Source organism: Pseudopipra pipra, chromosome 6 (genome assembly GCF_036250125.1).
Source record: "Pseudopipra pipra isolate bDixPip1 chromosome 6, bDixPip1.hap1, whole genome shotgun sequence".
Lineage (NCBI taxonomy): Eukaryota > Metazoa > Chordata > Aves > Passeriformes > Pipridae > Pseudopipra > Pseudopipra pipra.
In genome coordinates this window covers 48840604-48862672 of record NC_087554.1, presented here as the reverse complement: position 1 = coordinate 48862672, position 22069 = coordinate 48840604, and the positions used below count along the sequence as shown (strand labels likewise).

The window sequence follows — 22069 nt, the reverse complement described above, 5'->3', positions numbered from 1 at the left end:
TTGTGGTGCTCTTAGTATGTTTTGTTAAAAAGTTCTTGCTCTGTGTGTTTGTATATATGTATATATAAAAAATATGTGTATATATAAATATGTGAGTGTCTTTACATAGCACAAGTATATACTGACCTTTGACATTGTTGAGATACTAACAGGCTGTCAGTGCTACTCAAATAGCAATGATGCATTTTGATAGGAGCTCAGTCTAGTTGCCAAAGGACAAGGATTGTTCACCCTCCTTCTCTTTCTCTTTCAAACTCAGGACTTACTGTCTTTGTTGGCAGTTTCCACCTTCAGGCTTGGATAAAGTCTTCCACTGCTTAGCATTGACATTCCAAGTAAATTGAGTTGAGGCAGCATAGGGAAACCAAACCCACACATTGTCCAATAGCATCTTTTTATCAATGGCATTCAGTCTCTAGGGCAGCTTCTTCTACATGCACTAAAGTCACTCAAACACAAAGGGGAAATCCCACAGCATACTGCTTACCCTGTCATAGCCTATTGCTTCTGTGCCCAGAGAACCAGGTGGATGCTCAGTTTGGCTAAACCAGTTGTATCTTTCTAAATTTGATTCAGCAACAATCTCAATCAAAGCAAGAAAGAGACCTGAACTGCATCCCCAGATCTGAACATCCCTAACTTTTTCTGTGGGAAGGAGCTTTAAAGTTCCAAATCAGGATCCAAGTTTCACAGCTGGGCAAACCAAACCACCAGTGTTTGAAATCCTGATCTGCATGTTGTGGTTTGGACAGACCCTCTAGCAGGAACAAGCAGTAGCATGCTGCAGCCACATGTAAATCAATATTTAAACCAAACTTCTATGGAATAACAAAGCAGGCTTTCTCCTCTTCCTCTATCCTCTAATAGTGAAGTAAAATCAGTAGATCACAGGATATATTGAATATATGGGATGTTTCCTGTTTTAGTATAATGTAACTTCAAAGTGAGACTCCACAAGGAAGGATTAGCTTTTTTGATAGAGAATATAAATTTTTTTTCGCGAGGTTTTGAGGAAAATATGTTAACTTTTTTTATAGGTTCCATTAGAGAGCAATCACTCTTTTAACTTTTGCAATTTAATTCCAGATGTTGATGAATGTCGGACTATTCCCGAGGCCTGCAGAGGAGATATGGTGTGTGTCAACCAGAACGGTGGCTATTTATGCGTACCCCGAACAAACCCAGTGTATCGATCACCATATCTGAATCCTTATTCAAATATTTATCCACCGCCCCCAGCACCAGGCCCTGTTCCTAACTACCCCACTGTCACAAGACCTCTGATTTGTCGATTTGGCTTCCAGTTGGATGAAAACAATCAGTGTGCTGGTAAGCAGTAGAAATCTTTATTCCGTATTTTCATTTATATTAAAACTTGTCTGACATTGCAGAAGCAATTGTCCTGCAGTTATCCTTTAGTTATTGCAGCAGTCAAGCCCAGTATTTTGAAGTACAGCTAAATTTTTTTTAAAGGATATGAGCTGGATGTTTCATATGGTCATCATTCAATGTAAGTTAAAATATTATTTAGTCCCATTATTTAATCAGGAAAGCCACTTTCATGAGAGAAGTGATGTTTTCATGAGATAAACAACCATCCAGTGGCAGGTGATTTGTCAGGGCATCAAAGGCATCACAGAATATGCTGAGTTGGAAAGGACCCACAAGGATCATTGAGTCCAGCCCTTAGCCCTGCACAGGACCATCCCCAAGAGTCACACCATGTGCCTGAGAGTATCATCCAAATGCTTCTTGAACTCTGTCAGCCTTGGTGCTGTGACCACTTCCCTGGGAAGGCTGTTCCAGTGCTCAACCACCCTCTATGCGAAGAACTAATATCCAACCTAAATCTCCCCTGACACACCTTCAGGCCATTCCCTCAGTCCTGTCACCTGTGAGATACGTATCAAAATGTTTACTGAAATCCAAAAATATTACATCAGCTGGCTTCCCCTGATCAACTAGGTAGATTACCTTGTCATAGAAGGAAATCAGTTTTGATAAGCAGGACTTTCCCCTCATGAAGCCCTGCTGGCTGTAACCAATGACAGCACTGTCTTTCAGGTGTTTTTCAATGCCTCCCGTAATAATCTTCTCCATAACTTTACCAGGCACTGAAGTGAGACTGACAAGCCTGTAGTTTCCAGGGTCCAACCTTCTTACCCTTCTTGAAAATCAGGACAACATTTGCCAGCTTCCAGTCAGCTGGGACCTCTCTGAATTCGAGAGAGGGTTTGTGATGACATCAGCCAGCTCTTTGAGAATTCTTGGATGAATCCCATCAGGCCCCATAGATCTGTAGGGATCCATCTTGAGCAGCAGATCCTGCACAATTTCAGGGTCAACTGGAAGTTGATCATTCTTGCAGTCTGTCCATGAGAGAGAAGATGGCTCTCCATTTGAAGGGTTAGACGAAACCTGAGGAAATATTGATTCAGCTCTTGATGTGAGCCTGTCTTTGACAAGAAAAAAGCCCAAAATACAGAAGTTATGAGCTTTCAATAAAGGATTTTTCCTGTCTTTAGACTAAGGAACTGCATTTAATTCAGAACTGCTGCAGAAAAACACAAAAGCTAAAACTGACTTGTCTTTTGGGCTTATTCTGCCCTATTGTCTGAATTTTCTGGCAGGACTTGGTTGCAGATTCTATACTTTCTTTGTTTCCTTAATGAGGAGACCACAAGAGCTTCACAGGAGCTTAGAGAATCTAGATGTAAATTCAGCTGCTTTGGGACACATTTTTCTCTATTTGAATCATTGTCCTCATTATGTTCCCAGGTGGGAAAACCGTATTTTCTAACCAGCATTCATAGTAATACTGGCTGAAAAATTAAAAAATAAAACCAAAAACAAACAAACAAACAACCCCCTGTTTTTTTAATGAGGAATTTTTAAATCCTGGGATAACTGAAGACTTTGCTGTAAAAATAAGCATTTTTACCATCTGGTCCTTTGAAAATTGTCTCTAGTCCTTTTCATCTTAGCAAATTGATCAACCTCATTTATTTTATCCACTCATTTGTGGATTTCCAGGAGTGTTTTCAAAGTGTTTTGCTCACTTTGCTGTAGATCAATCAGAAAATGGGGCTGGTAGTGGAAAAGAAGTGCTGAAATGAAAGTGGAAATAAAACCCCTGAATTATACTGTGTCTGACCTGCTCCATGCAAACTATACTAATCAAGACAGGTGGATTTAGAAAATTTTTCAGTGAGCATCCCAGCCTGAAAAGGGCACACATGTTCCTATCCATGCTGGCAGAAATGCGAGGACTAATTACTTTCTTCAGTCAGGGCTGTTCACTTCTGTCCCTTTAACTTTCAAATATTTGGGATTTAATTGTGAGAAAAGCTTGGTGATGAGAAACATTAACAAGAATGGATGGGAAAGGACAGGCTGCCATTTGAGTACCACAGCAAGCTGGGAGAAGAGTTTGAAAGTCTACATCAGTTTTGAATTTCAGCAGATGATGTATCATGTTTGTGTTGAAGGAAGAAAAACAAAACATAAAGAAAACAAGACCTGTCAGGGGTCTCTTCTGGGGTTAGATTTCATTCTTCATTTAGTGAAATTCTCTGGAGACATTCACTGTCTTGATGCAGTATTTATTTTTGTATCTGTGTGCCTTTTTTATCTGTGTGCCTTGGGATGGAAAGTGTGGTCACCAAAAAATTGATTCAAGTCCATGTCTCACTCTGGTGATCGTGATAGAAAGGCCTTATCCTCTGTTTCCAGGACTCCTGGTGCAGTTAACAGGGTCATGTGCAGTTTCATGCTTGAAGGCCTTGGAGACAAGACACCAGGGAACCTTGACAGGGTCCTCAGGAGCAACCAGAATTTTATCCGGGTCATTCAAGAAAGTCTGAATCAAGGGAATCATGGCTCCATTCTATTATAAGCTCATTACAAGCGTTGCTCATGTTAATGGTATTTCAGTTGCTCTGTGCTTACCTGCTTGTCAGCATTCGGCATGCTCTTAGGGCACAAAGCACTTCAAGGGCTAATTTTGTGGGGGAATGGTTGAAAAGAGAGAACTCTAAGTTATTTTGCCTCGTATCTGATCCACTATGTAGCTTACAGGTTTGTTGTGTTGTGTTCAGGCACCACCTTCCAGCACCTTCTTTCCAAACAAAATTAGTCGTAGGTATTTCCATTAGAGATTATTAGACTTCCTGCTACTGACTGCAGGGGAACCAAAGTTATTCTCATGCCAGTGTTTCTGAGCAATCTCCAGTTTTTAACAGAGTACACATTTCTGTCTGGTCAGATATGGGATTACAGGTCTGGGCCACATTTTCTATTGCTAGGCCAACAGAAATCTTGACTTTCCCTTTAAACTTCAGTAAAAACAGCTTATTAAACACAGGAAACTTCTCTGGGAGATGAGGAGATTTGCAGCACTGAGCTTGTTCAAGAGACTTCCAAAGTGAAACAGGACAAAAATTTGATCTGAAAGCCGTGTGAGATTTAACAAGTGCCTTTTTTTTTTTTCCTACCTCCCCACGAAATGTAGGGAAGCTGTGACAGGATTGCTTTGTCCCAGTCTGGCACCTGGCCTGCCTGCCAAGGCCTCACATTCCATGGCTCTCAGGGGAATGTGCGCTCCTGGTTGTTCACATAACGTTCTCCTTGTGGGGATGATATGTTTCAACTCAGAAAAAAAAGAAATATAATCCATTATTCTCCCTTTCAAGCTTTTTTTGGCCTCATCTTTTCTGGCTTGGATGGTCATAGGCAGGGGTTAGGTGTCCATGATCCTTCCCTATCCTGGTCACCACTCAGTTTTACCAAAACTCTTTCATTAGGTCTCATCCTTTTCTGGCTCAGATGCCTCTCAAAGACACCTGTCAGTGACTTTGCCCACTCCGGTGTTCTCTGTGTGCTGCAGAAGTAGCTGTAGGCATTTGTGGCAGCAGATAGAGAAATGTTTTAGTGATATTTACTTCTTAAATCTTCTGTGGTTCAATTCCTGATACATGGTATTTTTACCCCTGGAGTTGATGAGTGCTTTATATTTTGTATGTATAAGTGTTCTGTGTTTTCAACAGCATGAAGTCTGTGTAAACTCATTCCAAAGCAGGTTGGGAATGATTTATAATCACAATTAATGCTGGAATAAAAGACCACATGCAGGAAAAAGCAAAGAACATTGAGTGCAAGAGTGCTGCTTGAACTGTTTGTATTCTAACACTACTTCTCTATAAATACAGAATGGTTTAGTCATAATAATGACTTTTTGCTCAAGGAACTTGGTCTAGTAACTGTTGGCTCCAGTTTACTGGAGCGAGGGCCCATGTTCTTGCATTATACATTTGTAAGCTGAGAGCTCTTTCCAGTTTCCCTTCACTCCACCTTGCTGTTTCCTGATTTACAATGATCTTCAAAATATGCCTCAAACACAGATCCTTCTGGGCATTGTGGAAAGAACTGTAGTGGGTGGGCTCTTATTTTTGCTTTCTCTCTGATTAATGCAAACTCACAATATGAGGAGATGATGGGGGTGGAGAGGCATCTAAAGAGGGTTAAACAGAGGGATCAGAGAAAGCAAACTGCAAAGACAGAAGTAGATGTTAGGAAAAGTATAAGTATAAGGCAAGATGAGTATGACCTAGAGACAGAGAAGGGAGGAGGGCAGAGGAGGTAATAAAAAACATAAATTAAAAAAAAAAAAGCCTAATTGTTATTTTTAAAACAAAAGCTAAATTAAGAGGGGAATGGAAAAATGTAAAGATGCTGTCTCCTAGCATAAGACAGAATTGTTCTTCATGCCCATCTGTGCAGTACTCCTTGCTTCATCTTTCCTCATTTCTCAAACCCACCTATGGGTCCCCAGTCCTACATTCGTGGAGTGAAACTCCTTCCTTCAAAACGTTACTTTTGCACAGATGGGTTTTAGATCATTATCATTTATATTACAAACATACCTAAAAGCCACATCCAAGCCTGCAATTGAACCGCCCTGCCTTGTGCGCAACCTCAGGAACAGCCTATACCTAGATGAGTTTCCAAGCAAAATGAAGGAACCAGATGTGCATGTGTGGGGGAGAGGGGAGGGAAATGAAGAGACAGAGAACTGAAAGAAAGTGCCCAGGTCCTGCAGCAGGCTCATGGCTATGCTGGGGATAAAGCCCAGAGTTCCTCATCCAATGCCTTAGCCACCAAGCCAGGCTGCCTCCTCATAGTGACTTTTCTAGTGACCTCTCTGGGCATATAGAAACAGAGCAAGAAAAGGAGGGAAATGCAGCAAGGAGATTATACCCTGGAAGGGGTTGTGTAAAGGAAAAACAAATGTAATTTACTCTTGCCATTGCCTTTTTGAACCCTATTTTGTTCAGCTTTGTGTCTTTCCTTTTCCTCTTGGTCTGTGAGACAATCTCTTTGCTGTTCCAGAGGGCCAGTTTCCGAAGGCTATGCATGATCCCTGTTATGGAAGAACTGCCGTCATGTCCAAATTAACCAGAAAAGTGGGAAAGATTGCATGAGAACAGGTTCTGCAAGAGATTGAGCTCAGACTTCTGAAAAGATATTTAATTGTTGACAGCTTCTGATTAAATTAAGGGCCATGATGTGTAGTCTTTACTCGTACTGTGTTTTTCCTGATGGCTTTTGTATAAAGAAATATAAATGCAGATCTCGTGCAGTCATAGCAACAGAAAAGTTGCCTCTAAAGCTTCTCAAGAAGAAGTTATAGTTGGCGGCTAAGGCTTGGGGTTGGAGGACTTTATTTTCAGTTCCTGACTTTGCCATAGATAAGCCTGCCATCCCTGGAGGTGTTCATTTCTGGAGTCACCATCACTGGAGGCATTTAAGAAACACCTGGCACTTAGTGCCATAGTCTAGGTGACAAGGTGGTGGTCAGACAAAGGTTGGACTCAATGATTTCAGAGGTCCTTCACAACCCAAATGATTCTGTGATTTCGTGGTGGGTATTTTGGGGCTAAACTGAAATAATAATTCTTTTTCAGGATTGTACCAAGGATGATTTCACATGGAGACGATAGGTGCTGAGGTAACTTCCTGACAAGTGTCATGTAAAGATATGTAAACAGGAGAAAAAGTCCAGTTTAATAATCCTACAATAATGAAGCTCAAGGTGAGATACGTGGAACTTAGTTACTTCCCCAGTTCACTAAACTGGTTGGAAATCCGTGGCTGTTTTTGCCTATGTTTCTGCATAGATTAGAGGAGAGGGGAAGTCTAAGACTTTTACCAGTATCTCCATTTACTTCTGGAATATCCATGCTACAAAAGCTTTCAGCAGCTATTTTATCCTGGAGCTTTTCAATCATCATCTACTCATTTCATGTTTTAGCACAATTCATGATGGTTGAACCTTTATTATCTAATGTAATGAAACTAGACAAGCTAGGTAAAATAAACATGTGGAAAATACAAACTATGTACATTAAGGCAGAAGACCATACGCCAGGGGACTAATGGAAGAAGGATCATTAAAATCCTGGAATACAGACATACTTAACATAGCCCTGTCCCATTGGATAACCCCACGTTGCACAGCTCCAGGCAAACATAGTTTTTCTAGATCCAGCCTCAGTGCTTCTGATCTGATGGCCTGATCTATTCACAGTCCCAACAATCTTCATAAAGGTAATCACAAATTGACTATAAAATAATCATGGGTAAAAAGGTACATCTGGAAACACTCAGAGCACCTTCATCCCTCAGGGAAATCATTGCATCAGTACAGAGGATGGGCTGGGGCTGAGGAAAGGCAAGATTCATCTAGCTGCTACAGTAGGGTTCATCAGTATAGTCATTACAGAAATTTGACCATCAGTAAAGGTATCCTCTCCCACTTAACCACAGAGAATGAGGGCAGAAATGCTGTTTTTCACTGAAGTTAATCCATTTGTGGTGTAGGAGTTGGCTTGATAGAAGAAGTTGCTGTATGCATTAGTCTGTAGCAGAGTAAACTGAGCCTTCTGTGGCTTGGCTTGTTCCTGCTTTCATTCTTCCCCGAAGTGCAGTGTGGGAGGAACACAGTCTGGTGGTTAAAGCACAGGTGAATGCTTCATTTACTTGTGAAGCTTCTACTACTAACAAAGAAATTAGTAAAACTGAACCAACAAATACAATATGCAAGCCAGGAAGGCTGGTGTGTTATTAAGAAAACGGGCATCTCTGTGCACTGGAATGAAAAACAGCAGGGTTCTGAGGATGGCAAAGTGTAACAGAAAGTGCAAATCCATCATTCTGCATGTCAGTGCCTTTCAAGCACCACTGACTGACTGTATGTATGTGTGATGATGTGAGAAGCGAAAATAAAATAAATACAACTACAGTATAGCCACAACTGAACTTGAATGAACTACAGTCATTCTGTGTAAATAGCTGGGTAGTCAACTGGAGACCAGAATGCTTAGACCTGTGATTACAGTCCCCACTGACTTTGGTGAAGATTTTGGAGGATCTTGGAACAGAAGTTTTTGGAGTGAATTTTTTAGGTTTAAGTTAATCTGTCTTGAACCTAAGCCACTGATCATAAGTATCTTATGGTCAGGGAGTCTGGTACCATATTCTCCTCCTGCCAGAAAACTGACACCACGATAAGGATTTCCTAGGTTTTGTGAGATTCCTTGGCATTGAGAGGTCAGAATAGAAAGGTGGTCAGATCATCATCTTATGACTAAAAACTATGGCCACTAGGAGTGTTTGAATTTGCTTTCAGCCTTAGGTTGAGCTAAACTGATTCTGTCTGAGGAAGTATGCATCTGCTGTTTAGGGATGATTAAAATTTTTCTACTTTATTCTGTACTGAGTTGTGATCCACAAGGGAAGCACAGTGCCATATGGAGGGGGACAGCTGAGTGAGAATGGGTCATGTTACAAAACATAATGGGTTTGAATGCAGAGAAGGGGCATAAGCACAGAAGGGACAGTGCCCATGTCTTGTTAGATGTGCAGACTACAGTCCAGACACAGGAAGGTTAAAATCTCTCTAGACTGTGACCTCTCTATTTCATGACGTGTTTCAGTTTTCCCTCTTTCTTGGAATTGTATGATACTTTGGAATACCAGGTGGCAAGAACCCAGGAATCCCATCTCCCTTGAGCTTTGTAGACTACAGGGGGAAAGGGCATGCAAGGAAAAGAGGTTTAACTGATACTCTGGTTTAATGGCCTCTGTTATGCTTGGTCTCTGAATTGGGGGTTATTGGTCACTGGGCTCTGAGCCAGGTAATACATAGACTTCAACTGTCACCAAGAGTTAGTTGGCAGGTTCTATCTGACTCAATTCAGAGGAGCAGTAATCGTGCCCAGCCTGCCATATCCTCCAGCATGTGCTGGCCAGGTCAGGGCTTGTACCCCCGCCAGTAATCTCTGAATGATTCCTTAGACTCACTGCTAACAGTGGTTTGATACATGGGGCTTTGTTGCTGCCTTGCCTTTATTATGTCTTACTTCCAGGGATTTCAACAGTGCCAGATCAGTTAAAGCCACTATGTACTCATTAGCTCTGTGTGCTCTGGAGCAGATTTCGTGAGCTTTCCTTTATGGAATAGCTGTCATGCAAGACAGTCCCGCCAACTAGAAAATTCCAGGGCTTAAAACAAAATTAAGTCACTTAACAGTGCTGGAAGATTGACAGGCTTTATGAGTACGCTTCTTCAATCCATCAGTTCTGTGGCTTGTCCTTCTCTCATTTTCCTATGGGTGTCTGTTTTGGCTGTGAGTGACAGTCCATGTCCAGCTTTCTGCTTGGGGGGACCCTTGGGGACTCTTTGGTTGCATGATTGATGCCTTCTCTACCTCCCTGTGGCATGACGTGCAGAGTTCAGTACATGATAAAGTGTCTCTCCTTACCTGGAAGGCTTATTTATTTTCAGTGCTTTCCATAGCCACTCTGCTCAGGTCTATGTTAATTTTTGCATATATTTGCAGCACCCACAGTGCCTAGGGATGGCAGTATTCTCAATGACTTAAAAGTCACTGTTTTTCTTGGCCTCTCCCTTATATTTTTTGGGTCAGTCTATTTCTTTTTGCTTGGTTCCAGCCTGAAATTGGCCGTGGTTATATGTCACAATCAAGATGTTAAGCCAAAATATATAGAAAATATGAATTCTCTCATTTGCCAGGATAAATCAGCCAAATGGACCGTATGTTTTGCCAGACTCTATAGGCAGTGGTAATGTGCTGGCACTGCTCCTTTGTCTTGTCCCTAAAACACCAGACCCATGACAGAGCTGCCACTCAGAAATAGAAGAGCTGCCTGATGTTGTGTGAAGTTTAACATGCTCTGACCCCTTCATCTGCTGATCGACTGCCTTCTCATTTTCCTACTTCAATGAAATGAGAGAATTTTTCAAAGAAAATAAAGCTACCAGAAGATGAATGGGAGTTACACATCACCAGCCCACTTCAGGGGAGTCGTTTCAGCATTCTGCCTCTTGGCTGGGACGTGAGGCCCGTTGGGGGCAACAAGATCTGCTGAAGTCCCATCATCAGTTTTAACACCAGCAAAACCCTCTCTGCCTTTAGTTCTTTCCAACCATAAGTTGGTTATACCACCATAGTGCCCTGTGGTATAGGCTGCACTGCAATGTGAGGAGAAGGATGATCCTAATGACAGGGCAGTAGTATAGGTGTCAGGACAGCTGAAATTAAGGCCCAGGTCTCCATAGGTTGGTTAAGTCCCTTGCACACACTGACCTACATTCTCAGTGGGAGTTTCATGGGTAAATGCCCATTTATTTGGTCTGCAGTCTTTGCCACAGGATGACAATACAGCCTCAGACCTCTTTGCTCTGTATGGTTTTCAGAATTGACTACTTCTTTAAGGAATCTCAGTATCCCAGCAATCAACTGGAAACCCTTGAGGGATCTGGGTTTTCAGACAGAGGACTTCATTATGTACTGAAAGTCATGGTGTGAATGGTGTCCTCGTTTGGACATCTGCAAGTTTGAACATACAAACTCGTAAGTCCTGGAAAAATTTCTTGTTTTTTCTATGGATCAGCTCTACATCAATAACATGCCACTATAGTGAGAATAAATCTGTTTGTGTTCATGAAGCATTCAGATACTGAGAATAAAAGGAGTGCTTCAGCTAAACAGGGAAACCCTAGGAGAAGGGGGAGAGGAGTGCATCATAAACTTGCAGGGCCTGAAAGAATCCACAATCTACTGCTTGGTCTGAGACTGTGCTGTTTGTTTTGGGTTTGCTTTTTTTTTTTTTCCCCACAAAAATAATTTTAATGTCTTCTTTGTTATAATATTTTGAGCTTGTTTCTATTTTCTAATTTTTTTTTCTTGTAAAGTAAAATTCTTGTTTTCCATCCAGCCCCTTGAGTAAATGAAGCATTAGCTTGTGAGCCGGTAAATTGCTGGTTGGATCAAAGGCATTAACTGCTTTTGTGGTACAACCCCAGTATATCTGTAGGTAACACTAAATGGGAAGTTTTTATGAACAGTAATACACAGAGGTGTAGGAAAGCTACAGCTGCGGTCAGGAAATCAAGGGACTGGAACCCAGCAGTAGATGAAAAGATAATCTGACACGTGGCCAGCTGGTGGAGGATGATCAGTAGAAGACAGTGATGTCAAGAGCAGTGTAGTGTAAGGGAGTTTCTGGCAGTGTTACTAAGGCTTCTCTTCCCAGAACAGAGTGAGAATAGTATTTGTAAGTGTTCCACTGAGGATGGATCCAACCTACTGACATTGTGAAAGTTCTTTACTACCAGATAAATGTAGATAAGTTTATGGAAATCTCAGTATAGAGCAGCAGTAAATTGGGAGCATTATTGAGGCTGACTTCGATTAAAAGAGTGAAGTATATTATAAAGCTTAGGGTAAAATGTCAGCAATTGGAACTGTAAATGACAGAGAAGCAGTTCATATGGTGGGTGGTACAAAAGAATGATTATTGCTGAATAGGGTATAATTTGCTGAAATGAAGGAAAATTACTTTTAGACTGAACATAGTAAAGCCCTTTATGACAGCACAGTGTATCAAGTTATACAGGAATACACTAGGTAGCAGAGGAATAGAACAAAATGTACTAGCAGTACGATTTTTTGCAAGAGTCTCAGACAAGCTGGGGGTGGAATAGATGTTGTCAGGTGTAGGTTGCTGTACTTTTGAGTCCTTTGATGTATTTCCAGCTTCCAGTGTGCACAGAGGCACAGAAGAAAACTGCTTGCTTTATCTAACACTGCAGAGGAAAGTTCATAGCATGGGTAAAAGCCTCCACCCATTAAATAACAGTTATTGTCACTATGGCTGAGCAACGCAAAGCTGAGATAGCTTAAATGGGTAGCCTGACATCCCCTTTCTGAGGGAGGAATCTTGGAGCAGTGCAGAGTCCATTTGCCAGACTGCCACTCCTTAATCCTGGAGCAAGAACCAGGCCAAGGAGAGGAGATGTGATCCGAAAACTATAGCATGCTGCTAATTTCCTGCCATTGCAACCCCTGTGGGGAATCCCAAACCCTGCATGGCTGGAGCAGCCTTGGATCATACTCATGTTTTTTAAAGGTATACTGCAGTAATATATACAACACTCATTGCCAAATCACTAAGCACTGCATCTGGAGCTTTATTTCAGAAGCAGATTGAAATTATTTTAATTGAAAGCAGAACTGACTTTGTGATGGAATAGCCCAGAGCTGTGCATTGACAGCTGTTGGTTGATTTCATGCCCACAAGACTGTAGCATGGCAGCTTTAGGAAGGAGATGTTCTTCCCCACTAAATCAGTGCTACTTAAAGATACAGCTCTGTAAAATCTGTATTATGTTTTTCAGGTAGTACATTGCGTTTTGGGACAAAATTTTTTCTCATTGACATTTTCAAGGGGTCTAAGTAGTCATAGATGAAAATGGTATAAGAGAATGAGACATTTTTCAGCATTACACATAAGACTTCCAACACTGCCCATGAATTTAATTAAAAAAAGTGAAAATTTTATCTCCATGTTCCCCAGGCCATAACCCCAAATATAGCTTTGAGCCCAGAGAACTATGGCATAGATGTATCCTACACAGACTGGAGAATACCTCTCAAGGTAATCAGCAGCTGACAATTTGCAGTATATCCATTAATGGCCCAGGAGGTCACATTCATTCTGAAGCTGATAAGTGAAGTATATAATCCCAAAATGCAAAATACCATCACACTCTGCTCCACCAAATCTCAAGCTGACATCTAGAAGCTTGGTATACGAAACCATTTCAGGAGTACATGATCCATCCATGATTCATTCCCTCTGACCTGGGCAGAGACCTGAAATGCTGAATTAAGCACTGTCTGGAGTACCTGATTGGAGATGATTAGAAAGACTACAAATGGTAGAATGTTAATCATACTAAGAATTTGCTAGGCATGCTTCTGTGCTGGAGATTGTGCCTTCTAAAGTGGACCTGCTCCCTTGCATGACTGAGTATGACCAGGGACCCTGTGGCAATAAGGGACTAATAAAGGAAAGTACTATGATAAAGGAAAAAATGTAAATTAACTTTCCACTACAGCAGGCCCACATGACGGAAAATTCACTGGGATGTGCATTCTGGAGAGTAAAAGCAGGAGTTTGCTCCAGGAATAACCACAGAGATTAAATGTTCCTGCTGGTTGGGAACATTGTCTCATCTGTTTATTTATTTACTTTTTGGGTTTTTAATTACCTAAAAAGAACATGGGGTTTTTATGATTTGGTTTGGTTTTGTTTTTGTTTGGTTTTTTTTGGGCCAGGCTACTTGGAAATGAACCATTTGGTTTGGGAATGTGAACATGTGTCTCTCTGAGCTTTCATGGATACTGTGAGAGCTGGTGGGACTGCCTGTGACATTGGTCATGGGATCGGCCCGGTGTTCAGCTTTTAGCACTAGTTAGCAATTTCTGAATTTTGGTACAAGAAAGGCAGACTTACCTTGAAGCTTTGGGGACAAAAGTGTACAGGTCTGTATATGTGAGTAGTGCAGTCCTGGTTCTGTGTTTGTACAGCATCCAATGAAATAGTTGTCCCAGCTCAACAGTTTCTACTAAATTAAGCAGAGATTCACATTGTAAGTATTTTCTCTTAACTATCTGCAGGGGAGAATTTAGAGTGCTGTTGATTTCTTTTGTCTTCACAAGCACTCGGTTCTCCCAGTCATTCTGATTTCCTGGCATAAAAAAACATGGGCATATTGAAGGATATCCAGCAAAGGGCCACTGTGGTGGTTGGAGGGTGGCAGCACACATCATACAAGGTGCAGTTGAGAGAAGTGGACTTACCCTGTCTTAAAAACATGAGGTTGATGAGGGAATTGTACTGTTTACTGAGTTCGACTGTATAATGTGGGTGTGTAGAGAAGATGAAGCCAGATTCATCACAGAGGTGCATGTGGACAGGAATGGGCAAAAATTGTAACGTGGGAAATTCTTATTAGCTATAAGGAGAAATGTTATCACAATGAAGGTGGTAAAACACTTGAACAGAGGTTCATAAAGTTTGTGGCCAAAGGCTGTATCTTCGGAGAAATTCAAACCTCAACTGGAAAAGCTCCTGAGCAGCCTGAGAGAATTGTCCCTGCTTCGAGTGGAGCCTGGGACCAGATGACTTGCAGAAGTCAACTTCAACATGCCTTGTGCAATGGTTCTGAAACTGCAGTGCCTGAAGTGCACTAGCCTGCGTCTGATACTGGTTCTAGCCTTTCATATATCTAAGACTTCCATAAAATGAAATTTTGTCACATAGATTACGAGTTTTAGCACTGATTTTCAAGTGCTGTAAGATCTTTGAATGGAGTGGGGTGGTTTCATATTTGCTTTAGAGGCTCTGTAGAGCTGACCAGTTATACGTGACTCAAAGCTCACATCACAGCCCAAAGTTCTGCAGGCAGCGAGTTAGAAGTCCTTCTTAGGAAGAGAGACCTTCAGATCTCTGCCCGTGGCAGCAACCATTGCCGACTGCTCTAGGAGCTGTCATGATTGACTACAAAGGCAGTGTTATGCTTGGCACTAAGGGCATTGGGGAGCTTATCAGGGGAGAAGATTGTTTTTCATATTTCATCTGAGTTTCAAATCTGTCCATGTGTCAGCATGCTTTATAACAATCTCAAAAGCACTGCAAAGCCAAGGTAATTTTTGTAGAAATGTTAGGAACTTTTGGGCTCTTTTATAAGCAAGAATGGGTAGTGTATGAAAGCCAGTGGAGAAGAAAAATCTCTTCAAATACTGGCTTCCAGGCTCAGACAGCTGTGTCCTCATTACTGTTAATAGCAAAGAGCTATGAATGTTGGGCAACATTCCCCTTTGAGTGTATACATAGCAAGCCATCTATTTATTTATTTCTGTGGTGGTGATCATTGGAAAATGCCTATAACCCCTGCTCAAATAACTGGCTTTAACTCAGATTTGGCATTCACTGTTTTATAATGCTTGAGCCATATTTTCTTACAGTGTTCCAAAAATTGCTGCCAGCCAACTGGGTTGAAAACCTTCCTGGATAAATGAAAACTGTGTGGATATGGGAGGTTTACTTTGTTCCAATTAGTGTGTGATGTGGATGTCTACTGGCAGTTCTCCTGCTCTCCTTACTCTCAGTTCATGGCTCCCTGCAAAAAGAGGTGTTTCATCTCAAAGGACTTTTTCCCTCTCTCTCTCTCTCCTCTCTGTTAAACCCCATTCGTTTACCTTTAATGTATAAATTAGGACAGAAAATTTCAACACTTGTGAAATTCTGATATAGCAAGACCTCAAGGTTCTAAGCTTTTAGAGGCAGAAAGTTGTGTTTTGTTTAGCCCCAAGAACTGCCAGTTTTGAGCAGAACCATGACAAGTCCTGGATGGCTGTGAAACTCTGAGACAGGAGTGAGGCAGATGTAAGGCTGAAACTACAGCAAAACAAAATTTCTAATAAAAGTTACGTAACATTTGCAGGAGTCCTGGCCTCTACCTGTCAATCAATAAATCAGTTGAGACAAGGGCAGATCTTCTTCCCCTGTATTGATCCTGGCATAAAACAGAAGTGTTGATATGAGTGGTCTTGACTGAATTTTTACTCTGTGAAACTGAAGATTCACTTCACTGAAAAACTGAAAATGAAATCCTCCATTTCTGATTATTGTTTCTACTTCACTATATCAGCTTCCAGACACATGTTCTGCAAGCACTCTTGGTGCAGTCAGACTCTTTTCCCTGGTTTTAACGCCTAGGTTTGAGGGAATAAGGTATTAGATTCCTGGAAAAAGTCAAAGTACCATAGTCCCCATTGCATGTGTGTTTGATTCATGCAGTTTCAAGTGACATGAGACAATCTACAACCACACCACCTCCAGCTGGTGCCTTCTTGCATGCTCAACCCAAGCAGATTTAAAACCAGTCCTTTCCTGAATGAGATGCTGGTGATTATTGCTGAAGCTTTGAGAGATATTAGTTAGTGACAAATCTCATATTACTATTCCAGTTTCCCATAATGGAAAACCCTTGTCCTCTTTTCTAATGTATATTGAAGATTTCAAGTTATCCTGTGAGAGTGACTAGAGCATTCATACTGAATTATCTCTATGGGTATGTACACATTGCACACCTAGAATCTCTCTTGGATTTTCAGGTCTTCAATACTCCTCTCACGGTTGTTTGCACAACATGCTTGAGCAATTGTTTAAGATTTTGTCCTGTCACATGTCCAAAGTGGCTGCATTTTAATGGAAGAAGCAGCCTTTCCAATAAAAGTTTCTGTTATAACCTGCAGGTGGATATTTGAATCCCTTTGTTTTCACTGTGGCTTTAACTTCTGGATCCATTTGGATCGATTTCTTCTGCCGTATAAAAGTCAGACTGTTCCTCTTTACTAGTTATTGCAGTCTATTCACAGTACCAGACCTCCCTAGCCTGCCAAAACACTTGGAAAAGGAACTCTTAATGACTCAGTTAAAATGTACGGTCAAGAAGTTCACTTATTAGAGGAAATGTAAACTGACCACCGATTGGCTAAACCAGCTGGCTGGACTATTTGTGCTTGAGATTTCTCAAAGCTCTCCGGGGAGCAAAAGTGGGAATGGCAGTTCTCTGCTTTTAGTTCTCTCATGTTATGTACCGTAACTGAAAAGTCTTTGAAAGAATCTGTTGGAGGGGAAGACAATAGGATTTCACAGACATGTTTAAATGCTTGATAAGTAATGCTTTAAACTCCTATATTTTTGACATATTCCATCTTATAGGGTATTTTTAACTAACCCATAGAATTGCAGGGAAAATAGACAATTCAGCCATAGAAAATTCACTTCTTCAGTGTTAATGGTTCTATACCTCTTTATAAAATTTTATAAGCCTTCTCGAGAGGTTTTTTCATGAGACTGTTTCATATCCTGCAGCAAAGGGATGATTGTAAGGATCTTTTGTTAGAAGTATGTTTCGATTTCAGTGTGCAATTCCTGGCTCTGAGTGCATATTTTTTGTTTCCATTGCAATAGAAAGTGTCACTTAGATAACCTCCCAGCAGCTGGGACTATTCTCAATAAAAGTTCACTGGCTCCTCTCGCCACCTTCTCAGCAGATCTCAGTGTAGCATATGGTCATACAAAATAGATAATTTTGAGAGATCACAATAACACTTTGTTTATTCAGCTCAAAAATATGTTTCCTGATGATGAAGATAAAACCATGTTGAGCAAAAGCTGCTTTGTACCTCCTAATTCAGCAGGTTCATTGTCATCAGTGGGATACTGACATGTGCCTACCCCACTCCAGCAGGGTACTTGGGTCACTCTTTTTCTGCTGTACCACAATTACTTGGAATAGAATAAGTGCAGCAGGGAAATAACTGAGATTCCTAAATCACATGCACTGACCATGGATTTCATGAGTTGTACTGAACCTGCAACAGGAAATCATGAATCCAGAGAATAGAGTTATGTTCCAGTCCATAGAGTTTCCATGTTTAAGCAAATCCCTTAATTGAAATCAGTAGTTTGTCTCATTTCTGATCCCAGAATTAACATGAAGACTATGAATTTGTGCAAAAGCTTTCATGGGATAACAGGAATAGTCCACAGAGCCGCGTGTGATCTTGTACCAACAGGGAGCTCTGGGAATTGGTAGGGGTGAGGAGCTGTGGTCATGCAGGTGATGCCAAGTGTATGAGCCATGCACAGGTCTGTTCTGAGCAGAGAGGGGAGAGGCTGCCCCTTTACTCCCCTTGCTATGCACTTATCTGCATGGCTGTCCTGTAAATATCAATCAGAAAAGCAGGACTAGAACAGTGCCCAAAGTGCAAAGTCCTTCACAGTTTAGCTGTTGTTTATCATCTTTGAGTAATGTGAAAAGTGTGCTGGCTAAGGAAAGGCTCAGATAGCTGGCAGGAAAACTAGAACCTGTGACACATGTTGAGCAATTTTCATACCAGGCAGAGGGAGCAGAATTACAAATTCATGTCTCACACACCATTTAGCCTCCACTACCAGTGTGACCATCAATGTGAAAAAAACCTTTAATCCTTATTTAGGCAATACCTAAATATCAATAACCTAATCCATATGGGATGCAGATAGAAAATTAATTCAGCAATCAACAGCCAGTCCTCAGACATTGAAATATGCAATTAAACAGGTGTTTAGGGAGTTGATCTTGGATTGTGTCCAAGCTCAGCAGGGTCAGTCATCCTTGGAAAAAACACTGACCCCACACAGCAGCAGCTTGAATTTGGCTTCAGTCTGCACTTTAGGAATGTGGCATTGTTATTTCTTCCCTTTTCTTATCAAATGTAATTATCTTGAGGAAAAAAAAAGTTTTGAGAAAACATGTGATTTCACTGAGTAAAAATCTACTACTGAGGAAATTATTTCTCAGTGTCCAAATAAGGAGTGGGGGAGAAGTTTGGGGAAAGTGCTCTGCTCCAAGTAATCTTGGAACTCATACCCATGTTACTGAGCTCGGATGTTTAGTTCTGGCCTGCAATTATTCCTATTAAAAACAGACATCCAATATTTGTATTATTTTAAAATGGAGCCCTGGGGGTTATAAATGACTGAACGAGCTTCAGTGTTTGACCAGACAGAGATTCTGGAACGAGCTCTCAGCTTTGAGCCTCTCTGCAAGAACGTTGCATCTCTGGAGCAGGGTTAGCTCCTGGGGTTGTGGCAGTAAAACAGTGGGACTAAAGCACAGACAGAATAAAATATAGAAGTAGGGCCCCAGAATCACCCACACCTCCTTGTAAAAGGGGGAAGAAGATTTTCCGTGGCAATCCTTTTACAATCTGCAAGACCTGCACTCTCACCACTGTCGAATTAATCTTCAGCCTTACTGCATTGAACCCCATGGTGCTAATGGTTCTCAAACAGTCTTGATGGCAAAAACATACCCATTTTTTTCAATGGCTGATGAAAAGAAGGAAACACAGCCATAGCTACTACTGTGACCCACAGAAATTTGTGGCATGATTATCAGAATTCATTACTTAAGAAAGGAAGTCATGCATGCTAAATGTGTTCCAAAGAGAACAAAATGTAACAGTCCATCTGTGAAACAGCACACATTGCCAAAAGCATATTGTCTTGGAAATCTGCTGTCCACATTGGCTTTCCTCTTGATATAAGAGGCCAAGCAAAGTTTCACTTCTAGTCGTCGATGTCTCCAAGAATGTGGTTCTAGCTCAGAGATGACAAGTCCATATCCTTCCATGACAGCTCTCCACTAGTGCCATTATCACCTTGCCATCCAGATGGGAAAGGAGCTGTCCTGGAGGGAGTGGAATGGTCACAGCAATCTGACCATATCTCTGGAGGGGTAAGCACAGTCACAGCTCCCACCACTTCCAACACCAGTGGATGGACTGAACAAGGCAAATCGCTCTTGGAGTGGCAGGTGCAAATCATCAATTTTATTAATAAAAGTACAAAAAAAAAGCATACGTGTACATTTAAATCTTTGCAATGGAGAAATGGTTTGGAACAATTTTATAAATTCCTATCCTCATTTTCAGTATTTTCACTGGCCCAGGTAGATCTACTGATGGCCTAGGAAATGGAAAAAGATGTAAGGTAAGCAGGAAATCCCAAATGTGATGGTTATGGATATAGATAAAAATAACTAAACATTGAATGGTGTTTAATCATTCAATGAAGACTTTATGACACCACTTCGACCACATAATCTGTATTTTTTGTACCACAGGCCACATAACCTTACCCAGCAACTAGTGTTTCAAAGAGTTTTTTAATACAGTATATTTCAAAGAATAAATACTGTGGAGATATAAGCCCCTAATGTAAGGGAACATCTACCATGTGCTTTATTATGTTTTTCAGATGGTTAATCAGTAGTACTACTAAAGTTTGTGTCTTATTTTTATTTTGAATTTGTCTTCTAAACACTGAATTTCATCCCACTGTTTTTTGCTTTAGCTTTAGTGACCATCTTCAGGTAAAAACTTAAGTTTCCATGAAGATGTTTACAGATCAGAGGCAAATATATCTTGAAACTTTTCTTCAATAGATTGTTAAATGGAGCATTATCTTGCTCTAAGACAAATTTTTGTGGCTTGGAACAACTCTTTGGAGATTTTATGATCTCTTTGCAATATCATCTTTTGAAGTGTTGACACCAGAAATTTATTTCAGTAATTATTGTACTAATGCAATATACAGTGCTAAGAACAATTTCCTGTGTCTACTCAGTGTTCTCATGTTTATGCTTATCTTTTCAGCAACATGATGTCAGGAAAAGTTCATGTTCAAGTGATTATCTGTAACAACCCCAGAGTTATTTTCTTGACCAACTTTTTTCACTCTTGATACATGACCTTGCATTTGTCTACCTCGAAAAGCACTTTCAAATGTGCCCACCATACTTAGCAAAATACTTTTATATAAGACTTCTGTTGAAATTTTAGTTCTTAACTCTACCAGCTTGTGATCCTCTGCATTTTATCAGAAATACAGAAAACATTGGGCCAAAACCAGATCCTCAGAATTCCGTGTTTATGATTCTCTCTTGAGATTTTTCAACTCCTAGATTTAGCCTTTTTGTTTGACCAATATTGAATATATTGGGTCTTAATTCAATGGATTAGACTATTGTTTTTCTTTTTATACTGTAATTTCTTGCAATATTATTGATACAAATGAGTGTGGTCTCAGTCCTGCATTCTTTATGGACATGAGTCAGTATAAAAGATCTCCTGATAAGAATTAGCCTCCCTCATGAGATGTGTTGTGAGTTGTACTGCAGTGTTGTGCTGCAGTATGACATCTAGGTTTCCTTTCTGACTGTATCAATAAGCTGCCCCATTTTTTTTGTGTGTATGCATGGCTTTTAAATTATTTCTTAATTCTTTAATTTATGGGCAATGAATTAAAAATTCCATTCATTGTTCTATGATGTGGCTAAATTCTAAAGAATCCATTAATATTGCTGCTAGCTTTTACAGATAATAAAACACAAAGCCAATAATTTGCATGCTAAACTCAATTAGTTCATTTATTTATTTTGCCATTGTAAACATTATCTATCCAGTTGCCAGGCATCCTCCCATCCTTAAAATTACAATCTGTACCAATAAAAACAAAGCATCAGTACATCACATCCCACAAAAGGCAGCCAGTCAGCCAGAAATATGAAAAAACACTTTCTCCACTCTCACAATACCCAAATAAAATCCCATAGCCCCAGCCACCTCACCTCTTGTCAAAAGGTCAAGTAAGCAGAACATCGCACCTCAGGGCTTCTAGACTAAACCAGCACAGCCATAATTTTTTAAGGCAGGCATACTGAGCTAGGAGAGAGGGATGTGGTTAATTTTGGAGCTTAGGCTCTTGCAGCAAGGGTTTCCTGAAAAATACGTGCAGACATACCATCTACCTATTCCCCATTCTGCCAGTAAACCAAAGATCTTTAAAGCTCTGTGTTCGTTCTAGCTAGTATTTCTTATGAGAAGTGGTTTGGATGGGCCATGTGGTTGCTCTCAGAATTCATCTGGGAAGTAACAAACTGAATCATTCCCACTTCAGGTCAGATTTTAATTTGTCTGGACTTCTGCCTGAACTTCTGCCTTTGGAACTAGCTGTGAGAGCAGTAATGTGAATACAGCAACATGAAAAGATGGATAAGAGAAGTGAATACAACAACTGGAAG

The 22069-nt window shown here is 40.7% G+C and overlaps 1 protein-coding gene across 2 annotated transcripts in view; it reads left to right on the top strand.

Annotated features, from left to right (window-relative positions):
• Window positions 1-22069, top strand: part of FBLN5 (fibulin 5) — a 45184-nt gene that overhangs the window by 5168 nt on the left and 17947 nt on the right. Inside the window, exons 3-4 of one of the 2 annotated variants that reach the window (XM_064658990.1) lie at window positions 1087-1133; window positions 1240-1329. In XM_064658990.1, the coding sequence (XP_064515060.1) occupies window positions 1097-1133; window positions 1240-1329 (127 nt within the window). In that variant the 5' untranslated portion in view covers window positions 1087-1096. Of the gene's footprint in view, window positions 1-1086; window positions 1330-22069 lie in introns of both variants that reach the window. The other variant, XM_064658989.1, reaches the window with a different exon arrangement.